The sequence below is a fragment of the Suricata suricatta genome, chromosome 12 (genome assembly GCF_006229205.1).
Source record: "Suricata suricatta isolate VVHF042 chromosome 12, meerkat_22Aug2017_6uvM2_HiC, whole genome shotgun sequence".
Classification (NCBI taxonomy): Eukaryota; Metazoa; Chordata; class Mammalia; order Carnivora; family Herpestidae; genus Suricata; species Suricata suricatta.
In genome coordinates this window covers 94,804,238-94,817,085 of record NC_043711.1, presented here as the reverse complement: position 1 = coordinate 94,817,085, position 12,848 = coordinate 94,804,238, and the positions used below count along the sequence as shown (strand labels likewise).

Below are 12,848 nucleotides of genomic sequence, written 5' to 3'. Positions count from 1 at the left end.
GGAAGCTGCCTCCTCCTATGTCCTTGAAAACATCTTCAGGACACCCACAGACCTGAGATCAAGTCCCAAATCTACCTCTAACATGTTGTGTGGCCCTGGAGAAGTCATTTCATTTTCTGAGCCTCTGTTTCATTCATTTGCTTGTTCATTAATTCATCAACTATTCAGGGAGCACCTACTCTGTGCCAGGCACTGTTTCAGGAGCTAAGGACACAGCAGTGCAAGGCACACTCAGTCTGGGTCCTCACGAGCTCACGTTCTTTTGCACAGAGGACACAGAGGGGAAAAGTCCAGCTCAGCAAGATCAGTGCTATGTGGGAGTTTGTAGGATGGACACACTCAACCTAGACCTGGGGGTCAGAGCAGATTCACTGGAGCAATGGTCCCTGAATTGGGGCCTCATGGGCAGTAAGAATCAGCCAGGAGAAGTGGAAGACAAGGGGCACTGAGGCAGAGGGAACAACATGGTGAGAATCTCAAGATATGAGCAACCCTGATGGTACAGCTTGGGAACTGTTTTCACCAGGATTCAGTATGGAATATACAGTGGGAAATGCAGAAAAATCTGGAGAGAGAGAGAAGAAAGGTAGTCTTAATCTAAAAATCCAAATCTCTTTATCATTCCTCATCAGTTCCTCCTGCCTCTCCAACCTCATCTTCTCCAACTCTCCCTCTTACTCGGTCCCTCCTACACTGAGCTGCTTTCTAGTGCCTGATCAAGCCAAACTCATTCCCACCTCAGGGCCTTTGCACATGCTATGTTTTCTGCCTGGAATGTTCAGATCTTTGAATGACACACTGATCATCCTCAAGTCTAAGCAACCAGGACACCCCCCAAAATAGGTCTGCCCTGACTACCCACCTTCATGTGGACAGCCCTCCTTGCTTCTCTACTGATTCCACTGGTTTCTTTTTCTCAATAACATGTAGCACATAACACTATCTGACGTCATCCTGTTCTTTCCTGGGCTTATGTGTTATTTTGTCCACTTCTCCCTACCAGCTCCTTGAGGCCCCAGAAATGATCTTTCTTATTCATACTACATCCCCAGCAACTACCATAGCACTTGGTGAGTGCTCAGTTGCATGCCAACGATATGCAAAGAATTAGAACTTTATCCAAGAATTTGTGGAGCCATTGCAGGGTTTATTGCTTAGGTTTTTGCTTCTCTCCGATAATCTATCAATATGGCTATGAGGGTTAAAAGCAATGGGATAGGGCGCCTGGGTGGCTTAATTGGGCATCCAATTATTTTTTTTGAGAGAGAGAGAGAGAGAGAGTGCAAGTGAGCAAGGGGCAGAGAGAGGGGGAGAGAGAAAGGGAGAGAAAGAAAGCTAGAAAAAGAAGCAGGGCTCACCCGATGTGGAGCTCAAACTCACAAACTGTGAGATCATATCCTGAGCTGAAGTCAGATGCTTAACCGACTGAGCCACCCAGGCACCCTGAGCATCCAGCTCTTATCTTAGCTCAGGTCTTGATCTCAGGGTCATGAGTTCAAGAGTTCGAACCCTACATTGGGTTCCACACTGGGTGTGAAGTCTACTTTAAAAAATAAAAACAAACAAGAAAAAGCAATGGGATACTCTTTATGGGAAGCAAAACTGTTATACCTTTATCAAGGCTTACGTTACACATCCTACAATCTCCCCACTTCTGGTGTGCAGCTCAGTGATTTCGTTCAGTGAATTTACCCAGTTGTGCAACCACCACCTTTACATCAGTTTTAGAATGCTTTTATCACACCAGCGAGATCCCTCAGGCCCCTTCACAATTGTTAATCCATATTCCCACCCTGGCAGCCACTAATCTGCTTTGTATCCCTATGGATTTGCCTTCTCTGGACACTTTATTTAAGTGGAACCAATCAGTCTGGGGCCTTTTGTGTCTGGCTTCTTTCACTTAATATCAAGATTCAAGGTTCATCCATGTTGTAGCACGTGTCAGCCCCTCGTCCCTTCTTCTGATCCATGATATTCCAGTCTGTGGATAGACCACAGCTTATCCAGTCATCCAATGATGGACATTTGGGTTGATTCCACTCTTTAATTTATGGATAATGTTGCTATGAACATGCTTGTGCATGAAGAAGTTTCCGCGTCAGAGTACACTTACCACCGTGAGCACAGAGTAGTATGTATCAAATTGTCCAATCGCTGTATTGTACTCTGAAACTAACGTAACACTGTATGTTAGCTATACTGGAGTTAAAATTAAAAGAAATTGTTTATGACACTTGTTTAAAAGAGGGGGTGGGGGGCAGGCAGCTTCCAAGCCCTGAACAGCCCTCAGCTTGTAGAACTTCTGGTCACTGTACGCATTTGACCCCAGTGGGCTGTGTAACCATGAATGGGTCCCTTCGCTTCTTTGCTTGAGTCTCTCCATCTTTCCAGACAGGAGCCTGTGCCCTTTTATGCACAGATATTCTGTGCCTTGTCCACATTCCTGGAAGAGCAGGGGAGTGTGTGGAGGAAATGATAAACAGTTTGTATTTATAGCTGCTGAGCCAAAGGTGGGCATCCCCGTGATCAGCCAGCAGAGACGACAGTCAGGAGGAGGGCTTAGCTCCAGCAGCCCTGGACCCCACCCCGAGGACTCCCGCTGCTGCTCTCTTCCCCCCAGAGGACCAAAACCTCTTCCCCCATTTGGTGCAGACAGGTGGGTTCCAGGATCCAGAATCGGCTCACCGGGAGGGAATTGGAGGCCTGCCTCCAAGTCCCTTGTCCTGGCTTTCGCCTTTGCTCCCCAGGTTCCTGGAGTCCTGCCCAACCCTGATTGGGCTCAGATCCCAGACGAACAGGTCTGGAGGTGCAGAGGCCCAGACAGAGGTCTGAGCAAGGATGAGAGGACTCCGGATGTTGGCTGTTCGCCCCCAGCTGTGGGGTCCATCCTGGAGACGGGGTCAAAACTGTTTGGCTTTGAGAACAGAGCCCAAGCTTGTAGGATGGCTGCTGCCTTCGCCAGGCACTGGGGTCCACAGACCTAAGCAGCCAGTCCCGGGGCTGGGGCTGGAGGTGATGATAAACCACCCAAGTAATAGTTTAATAACATAATATATGTGAAGTGGCTGTTCTGAGCTAAGTGCTTGATTACTTTCATCTCCATTCTAGAGATAAGGAAATGGAGGCTCAGAGAAGGGAAATGACTTCTCCAAAGCCACTCTGCTGGGGATAACAGTGTAGGGACTCAACCCCAGATACAAAACCCGCTTATAGATAAGTACAAGGCTGTGGAGTAATCATAGCAATAAAAGCTGATCTAAGGGCCAATGAATTCACTGGATTCTCACTGCAGGCTTGCACCAGATACCTCCTCCCCCGCCCCGTCAATCTTATAGATCAGGAAACTGAGGCACAGAGGGTTTAACTCCCATTTGGAAGTGCGCCTGCCAGGATGTGTGGCCCTGACTGTAAAGGCTCCAGTGGGTCCAGGAAAGCAAATAGTCCTGCGCAGGGCCAGGAGGGGGCGCAGATGGAGACCCTGCATGCCTTTGGGGAAATGAGGCCTGAGGTGCTCTGACCTTCCCAATACAACCCTGAGCAGTAGGTGCTGCACCCACCCCCCACCCCCCACCAGGATCCAGTGAGGCCTCTGCCCCCTTTCCTTCTTTGCTAGGCATCGGGAGGCTGAGAGGAGGGAAGGGGAGGGCAGGGTCTCAGGTACAAAGGTGATGCCCACCCTAAAATAACAAGCCCTGAGGACTGTGCATAATATGCCAGGTGCATAATTCATGGGCGTGTCAGCAGAACAGCAATTATGTGGGCCTTCCCTGGAGTTGTCTGGGGGTTAGAAACTGGAGCAGGCTTCCCCTGCCAGCCTCTGGGGAAATGGGGCCTCCCAGCTGTTAAAGGAACAGGCTCCCCAGAATCAGCTCCCTCCTGGCTGGGGGGTCAGTGCCCGGAACAGCAGCCTGCTGGGCTCAGGCCCACTCTGTGTCTAGCCCTGTGCTGGTAACTCTGTGTGCATAATCTCCTTGCCCCCCTCTCTGTAATGCATGAGGGGCTGGCTCCTGTGAGGTCAAGGTCGGAGGCAGCATCCCTGGCCTCCACTTCCCAGCTGCCAGTAGCATCTCCCTCCCCCGCGTTGTGACCACCAAAAATTTCTATGGAACTTGGCAAATATCCCCCAGGGGCTCAAAATCATCCCTGATTGTGAATGACTAGAATATTTGCATTTTACAAATTTGAAAACAGGCAAGGAAAGTTTCAATGCCAAGGCCACCCACCTGGATGCTGCCTCTGGGACCCATACTCCTAACTCAGCGCAGGAGTTCCTGAAGTGTGCTGCCCAAATGCTTTATTCCAATAAGCACACACTTATGTTAATGAATATTTAACACACCTTTCCCTAGCACACAAACTCAGCATCTTTGCAAATGTCAGTTCTTGGGACGAGGCGAAAATAGAACAGAGAAGGTGAGCAGTGTGTGTTGTTGTTTTAGTGTTGAGTAAAGAGTACAGGCAGCAAAAGAATGTGTACAGGAGGATGTCAGTCCTGAGCAAGACAAAACAGGAATGTGTTAGGGGCATATACCTCTGTATTACAACTCTACAGACGGGGCGCCTGCGTGGCTCAGTCAGTTAAGCACCGACTCTTGGTTTTGGCCCAGGTCATCATCTCATGGTTCGTGGATTTGAGCCCCACATTGGTTCTACACTGTCACCGCAGAGTCGGCTTGGAATTCTCTCTCCCTCCCCCTCTGCCCCTCCCCTACTCTCAAATAAATTGAAAAAAAAAAAAACTCTACAGAAAGGACAAGGGAGGAGAAAAAAATTCGAAGGACCTGTGAGAAGTGTCAGAGGTACTGCTGCACCCGGTTTCTTCGCCTGGGTGGTGGGTTCACAGGTATTCGCTTGATTACGGCTCGTAATCATATATAAACTTGACCCACTTTTGTGTGTATCAGATATTTCTTTTTATAAAGTGATTATAAAACTTTGCTTTTTCGGTGAGTGCAAATCAAGGAATTAATGCTCAAAAACTTTTGTTTAAAAGACACAGAGTACATTGGGGGCACCTGCATGGCTCAGTTGGTTAAGTGTCCGACTTTGGCTCAGGTCATAATCTCAAAGTTCATGAGTTCGCACCCCACATGGGGCTCTCTGCCGTTGGCATACAGCCTGCTTTGGATCGTGTGTCTCCTTCTCTTTCTGCCCCTCCCACTTTCACACTCTCTCTCAAAGATTAAAAAAAACACACAAATAGTTGGGGGGAGGAAGGGAGGCAAACCACGAGAGACTCTTGAATACTGAGAACAAACTGAGGGTTGATGGGGGTGGAGGAGAGGGGAAGGGGGGTGATGGGCATGGAAGAGGGCACTTGTGGGGATGAGCACGGCTGTTATATGGAAACCAACTTGACAATAAACTATAAAAGAAAAAATAAAGAGGATAAGGAAAAAAACATTAAAAATAAATAAATAAAACAAAAAATAAAAGGCACAGAAGTACATGAGTACAGCAAAAAAAAAAAACCCAAAAAAAACCCAGGAAGTTGACAGAGGACCTGAGGTTGGGGAAATGCATAACACAGCCTTCTGTCCTCTGTGTTGGTTGAGAAAGAGTGTTCTTTCTGCTAATGGTGTCCCTGGTGCCCAGCAAGTGCCTCACATACTGTGCATGATCAATAAACAGAAGCCAGATTGAAAACTGAATTCTGGTCCTGTTCTTTCTGCTCATCACTTGTGACCCTGGGCAGCAGTGAACAAACACTCGGGGAGCCCCTGCCCTGGGCTAGGTGCTAGGGGTGCAGAGACCAAGCCCTGGACGTACCCCTGGGCAGTGGTGGACACACACACCCCTGTATAAGGTGTGTGTCACAGCACCCGAGGCAAGGCCAAGTGGAGAGGGAGCCTGAAGGGTGGAGCGGCCAGTCCCACCAGGAATGACCTCTGTAGAGAGGGGCCACGTGGGCTGGGTTTTTAAAGATGGACTGGAGTTCACTGAACAGAAAAGAAGAGACACAGACATGCAGGACCGACCAAAAATGGCGTGTGGCCAGAGGAGTGTGGCGCTTGGGAACCTGAGGCAGGAGAGACCCAAAGAGAGGGGTTGAAGTAAAAATATAGGCTTGACCACCATGTGTTGTGCATGGGGACTGATTGCAAAGAACAGAAAACTCTCATATGCAAGCAGCAACGACATTTGTTCACAGGATATAGCCGGCCATCCCAGGACAGCGCGGCAAACAAAGACCAGCCGAGCCACTCAGAGCCTGGGCAATCCCAGCTGATGGGCTGGTGTGGGGTGTGGGGGGTGGGCTGAGAGATGGCCCCCCTGAAGATAGCTGGTATTTATGAGACACTCCCTGTGTGCTACTGGAAGCTGTCCCAACTTTGCACATGCTAACACCTTTGCTTTTCATAGCAGCTCTCTGAGATAGACACTTATTTACCCTCCCATTTTGCAGAGGAAGAAACTGAGGCTTAGAGAGACTAAACAACTGGCTCAAGGTAAAGAAGTGGCAGAGTTGGGATTTAAATCCAAAACAACCCGACACCAGAGCCCAAGCTCTTAAATTGCTGCCCGTATGCTCTCTTTCAAACCTCCTGTGTCCTCACTGACAACCCATTGGGCTAGAATAGTTAGCTTTCAATCATTGCAGTCTCTGGGCTTTGGTTTCTACACCTGATAAAAGATGCATTTGAATAAATGATCTTTTTAGCTCAAACACGGTGTCATTAAGTGACTAGTGAGATGTGAAAATGCTCTCAAACTGTTGAGGAACACCCCACAGAGCCCGGGTGTTAGAAAAGCATCCTATTGGAGGCTGGTAACTAAATCCCACTCTCTTCTCCTTGCAGATCCTTGCCATCATTTCCATCATGTTCATCGTCCTCTCCACCATCGCCCTGTCACTCAACACGCTGCCCGAGCTGCAGAGCCTTGACGAGTTCGGCCAGACCACGGACAACCCCCAGCTGGCTCACGTGGAGGCTGTGTGTATCGCCTGGTTCACCATGGAGTACCTGCTGCGGTTCCTGTCCTCACCCAAGAAGTGGAAGTTTTTCAAGGGCCCGCTCAACGCCATTGACTTGTTGGCCATCCTGCCGTACTATGTCACCATCTTCCTCACCGAATCCAACAAGAGTGTGCTGCAGTTCCAGAACGTCCGCCGCGTGGTCCAGATCTTCCGCATCATGCGTATCCTCCGCATCCTCAAGCTGGCACGCCACTCCACTGGCCTGCAGTCCTTGGGCTTCACCCTGCGGAGGAGCTACAATGAGCTGGGCTTGCTCATCCTTTTCCTCGCCATGGGCATCATGATCTTCTCCAGCCTTGTCTTCTTTGCTGAGAAGGATGAGGATGACACCAAGTTCAAAAGCATCCCAGCCTCTTTCTGGTGGGCCACCATCACCATGACGACGGTTGGGTATGGAGACATCTACCCCAAGACTCTCCTGGGGAAGATTGTTGGAGGACTCTGCTGCATCGCAGGGGTCCTGGTGATTGCTCTTCCCATCCCGATCATTGTCAATAACTTCTCTGAGTTCTACAAGGAACAGAAGAGGCAGGAGAAAGCAATCAAGCGGAGAGAGGCTCTGGAGAGAGCCAAGAGGAATGGCAGCATTGTATCCATGAACATGAAAGACGCTTTTGCCCGGAGCATCGAGATGATGGACATCGTGGTGGAGAAAAATGGAGAAAACATGAGTAAGAAGGACAAAGTGCAAGATAATCACTTGTCTCCCAACAAATGGAAATGGACAAAGAGAACACTGTCTGAAACTAGCTCAAGTAAGTCCTTTGAAACCAAGGAGCAAGGGTCCCCTGAAAAGGCCAGATCATCATCTAGTCCTCAGCACCTGAATGTCCAGCAGTTGGAAGACATGTACAATAAGATGGCCAAGACCCAGTCTCAGCCCATCCTCAATACCAAGGAGTCAGCCACACAGAGCAAACCAAAGGAAGAACTTGAAATGGAGAGTATCCCCAGCCCCGTAGCCCCTCTGCCCACACGTACAGAAGGGGTCATCGATATGCGAAGCATGTCGAGCATTGATAGCTTCATTAGCTGTGCCACAGACTTCCCCGAAGCCACCAGATTCTCCCACAGCCCTTTGGCGTCACTCCCCAGCAAGACTGGGGGCAGCATGGCCCCAGAGATGGGCTGGCGGGGAGCTCTGGGTACCAATGGTGGGAGATTTGTGGAAGCCAACCCCCCCTCTGATGCCAGCCAACACTCTACTTTCTTCATTGAGAGCCCCAAGAGTTCTATGAAGACAAACAACCCCCTGAAGCTACGAGCACTTAAAGTCAACTTCATGGAGGGCGACCCCAGTCCACTAGTCCCCGTTCTGGGCATGTACCATGACCCTCTCAGGAACCGGGGGGGCGCTGCAGCTGCTGTCGCTGGGCTGGAGTGTGCCACACTCTTGGACAGGCCTGTACTGAGTCCAGAGTCCTCCGTCTATACCACAGCAAGTGCTAGGACACCCCCCCGGTCGCCTGAGAAACCCACAGCAATAGCATTCAACTTCGAAGCAGGGATCCACCAGTACATCGACGCGGACACGGACGATGAGGGGCAGGTTCTCTACAGTGTAGATTCCAGCCCTCCCAAGGGCGTGCACGTGAGCACCAGTCCCAAGTTCAGCGTCGGGACAAGATCAGAGAAGAACCACTTTGAAAGCTCCCCCTTACCCACTTCCCCTAAGTTCTTAAGGCAGAACTGTATTTACTCTACAGAAGCATTGACTGGAAAAGGCCCCGGTGGTCAGGAAAAGTGCAAACTCGAGAACCACATCTCCCCCGATGTCCGCGTGTTGCCTGGGGGAGGGGCCCACGGAAGCACACGGGATCAGAGCATCTGAGCAGAGACTTACGGCAAGACCTAAGAGGCGTGCTGGGCAGCTTACCTGCCGCAGAGCTTTTCCGCACGAACTCTGGAACAGAAAGGCTCTGCAGAGCCCCCAGACAGAGGAGAAACTCCAGAGGAGGCTCCCGAGGGCCTTGAGAGCCAGGACAGGTACCACAGATGGAAGCTGGCCAAGCCACAGGCTATGGTGTCTCCTTGTAACAACTCTACTGCTCTCTTTGGGCGATGATGTGGGCAGAACTCACAGCCATCACTACCACATGCCAGACCTAACCAAGGCCACCTTCTCCCCACTCCCCTGTCACGGCTCTCCATCGCAGCCTCAGAGGGCAACACCTCCATCCCTCGGGCTTCGGCTGGAGAAGGATGCTGGACAACAGGTGGCTGGGTTGGCCGATTTAGTTTTGGGTGTTGCCTAGCCACCTCTAGGAACTCCTGCGCATCACCTCCTGGTCAGGTCCCACTGTTAGAAGGCTACAGAGGATGCTCGTGTCATGGGGAAATTCTGCACCATAAACCACGGTCCCAGCGCAAAACCCTTACTCAAATGTCTTCATTGACTTCAGTGTTCCGTAGTACCTGAGATTTTATTTTGAGATACCGTCAGGGTGAGTTGCACCACTTGTACTTGATTCTAATTGCCCCCTGGCAACCTGGGAAGGGTTCAGACAGCAGGCACTCAGCCAACAGAATGAACTGTGAGCATTGCTTTAGGGTTGTATAAGGAAAACCCTGTGTGTACATCACTAGCATAGACTCAAAAGATATGCAAGTGTCAAATATGCAAAAGAAATAGCTTATTCAAAGAGACTGTATGTTACCGAAGAACAGAATAAAATCTGATTTATTTTTACTTGCAAACACGAAAGGGAAAAAAAATCCCCAATTGAAATGCCCAGTTCAGACTTTTGAATACTTCCTGTGGCAGCAGGGAAGGCATCTACTATAATAGAAATTCTTTTTTGTTTCCTGTGGTATTCAAGTTTAAAAACAAAAAAAGGTTAAAATAAAAAGCACTTTATGTTTTTCAAAAATAGGTTCTACCAGGGACAGCGTCAAGATCTTGCACTTTAAAACAAGCACTATTTCTTGTGGGCCACTTTCCGGGGCAAAGGTTGGGTTGTTAACTGCAAGCCTGTGTCAGGCCACGGTGGGTGATGTTGTGCTGTTATTGGTGTCTGCCATGTCCAGGTCTGTGGGCTCCTTCCCTGTCCCTCTGAAGCTTCCTGTTAGCGCCCCCTCGAGGAAGGGTACTTGAACCCTGGAGTGGGGCCTCTCACGGAGTCACGTGTCCAGGAAACACGCGCATCTCAGAAGAATACAGTAGGCGGTGGGCATTGGGTGTTTACTCTGTTCTCTTTCTTGTCAACCAGCTTTTGGTGTGTTTTCAGTGTCATCGTCTGTACTCAAACTCAGCTCTCCCTCTGCAGCCATCAATGCAGCCAGTACAGACACAAGCAATAAGTATTTGTGTGCATTGTGAACGGTTCTGGTGTATTTCTTAGTGTTGGTCTTCCAGTCCTAGTTTTATGACCTGGCGTTGGCCTGCCTGATTTCGGTCCCATAGGATGGTGGCATTGGCTGTTCCTCGGTTCAGAAATATTGGGTTGAGCCACTGGTTAGTGTGATGCCATGCTGTTGGCCCATCTGTCAGTAAAGATGACATGTCGTTGATCTGCCTGTCTTTAGTCCAATGGACCGGTGTTGTTCTCTAAATACAACATTGATGGATGGCGTCCCAAATACAGTAGTGTAGATCCGCCTGTCCACAATACAGTGACAGGCATGCGTCTTCCTGATGGAACAAACGTGGTGTGGTTCGCCATTTCTTCACACAATATGTTATTGGTCTGCCTGTTCGTGTAACGGCATGAGCTGTCTGTCAGGCCACAAGTGATCGCAGAGTCATTCTGGCTGCCCTCCGCACAGCGGGCATGAGGCTGGACCACCTGCCACAGGTGTGATGGCACAGCGTCATTCGACCGCCCTTAAAAACACATGTACTCTGCTGACTGTGTACCTGGTTCACACTGCTCCTCAGTGTGTCCAAGGACCGTGGAGCCTTCCGAGAGGGCGTGGTCCCGTTCTGGGCTGTGTTAACGCAGGATACGATGCCGATGCCGAAGTATCTTGCCGCTCGAGGTACCCTCACAGCCACTGCAAAGGGACTTGAGGGGCAGGGAGAGTGTGAGGTCATCCTGTGCCGGTAACACCCCAGGGAGAGAGGAAGCAGCCACGCTCCCAAACGCATCGCCGGGCACACAGTGTGGGCGGGGGCCCCACTGAGGAGCGGCCGACGGACAGTCCTGCCCGGCCCCTCTCATCTCACCCGCCTCTTTGTTTTCATGACCATTACGTCGGCCATCAGCACAAATGTGAAAATTCAGGGAAAACAAATGCTTTTTGATAAAAGTAAATAGTTGTGATTTCCGATTCAGATATTTTTAGAGCTGATGCTATCTGTAAAAATTAATAACAATAATAATATAGTCTATTTTACATATCAGGAAAGTGAACATGTTTAAATATAGCCATATAGTGAGAAGGAACTTACCACCCCTTCTTCAAATCAAGGCATTTCATTTGTTGGTTGAAGCAGATGAGAAGTGTACAGATTGGATATGATTTCGTTCTTTCGTTCTTTTTTTTTTTAAACTAATAACCAATTGGTGCAACTCTCCTTGTAACCAAAGGCCCTTTCTGCCTTGTGTGATCACACAGGACCTGGCCCTTCCTTCCCTGTGTAGTTTGTCTGACCTTAAAGTAGCATTTTATGGAGTCACTTTTGAAGGACGAATTCAGAAGTATCATTAAGAACCTACCTTTTCAGGCTTACTAGCCAGAGTCCTATAGAGTTCTTATAGAAACAGAATAATTGAAACTCAGCATATACTATGCTTAGAAAGTATTGCATTTTGTTTTGGTTTTTTCTTTTACTTGTGTATGTATTGTGGAAATATAGCTTTTACCCTGTGCCCAATTCAAAACAGAGTATTGTAAGTTTTCCCAGGCCCCACCTGCCAAAAAGGAACATACCCTGATTTTTAATGTGTACACTCTACCTGACCTGTGTACATGCACTGGGAAATCTACCTGAGAGTCTCCACTGAGAAGCTGACCTTGACAGGTCCTCATGGAAGAGAGGAAAGCATGGTTTAGAGGCAAATACTCACTTTTACTTGGTGATCTATGTCCCACCCATCCCTAACCCAACAAAAATGGGGGAAAACACACACACACACACACACACACACACACACACACACACAGTCGACCCAAAGAAGCCAAGCTAGGGGCTCGAGTGGATGAATGCCTGGTCCCTTTGGCGAATTCAGTGAAATTCGTTAAGAACCCAGATGAACTTGGTTTCCAACTTCCACCATTATCAGTAAGGGCTAGGGACCAGGTGGCTGTGTGCCCCCACCACACAGAGGAGTCTGACACCTGCAGAGAGAGGTGGGCCAGCTCTAGAGGTGTTGGTTTTTTCACTTTTTTTTTTTTTAATCTTTGGGTAAAGAACAACAGGACTTCGGTGCAGTAGATTTCTCAGTGCCTTCTCTAGGAATTTTATCTTAAGCACACTTAATGGGGAAAGAAAAAAAAGAGGAGAGGACATTTGTTCCCGTGAAGTCCCTTTCTCTAAAAGCACTGGGGATCGAGAAGGAAGAAGAAGACTGGGAACAGCAAACTCCTGAGGAGCCCGTTTCCTTTCAACCCACCCGGCTTGCCCCCCTCCCCCGCCCCACCCCAGAAGTGCTGGCGACGACAACAAACTTTGCCAAACTGATCCCCAGCTCGCCTGCCCCATGTCTTGGTGACTGTAGCTTCACCCCTGCCCTTTCTCCTAATAAGATCCACTTTTCTGAGGAGGAAAAGAAACAGTGTTCTCTTCTGTAAAACTGTGATGTATTCATGTTTGTAACTGTTGTACAATTCTGTCTTGCTCTAAGTCACGGCTGGAGTGTCTAATCCATGAACAAGGGGAAATTTAAACTTCACCATGGACAGAGGTCACTAGAGCCACATCTCGTTG

The 12,848-nt window shown here is 49.2% G+C and overlaps 1 protein-coding gene across 1 annotated transcript in view; it reads left to right on the top strand.

The window, feature by feature from the left end:
* The window catches only part of KCNB1 (potassium voltage-gated channel subfamily B member 1), a 91,678-nt gene extending 81,977 nt beyond the window's left edge, over positions 1–9,701 (top strand). Inside the window, exon 2 of the mRNA XM_029918297.1 lies at positions 6,801–9,701. Within this exon, the coding sequence (XP_029774157.1) occupies positions 6,801–8,810 (2,010 nt within the window). The 3' untranslated portion in view covers positions 8,811–9,701. The remainder of the gene's footprint in view (positions 1–6,800) is intronic.
* Positions 9,702–12,848: the final 3,147 nt, after the last annotated feature.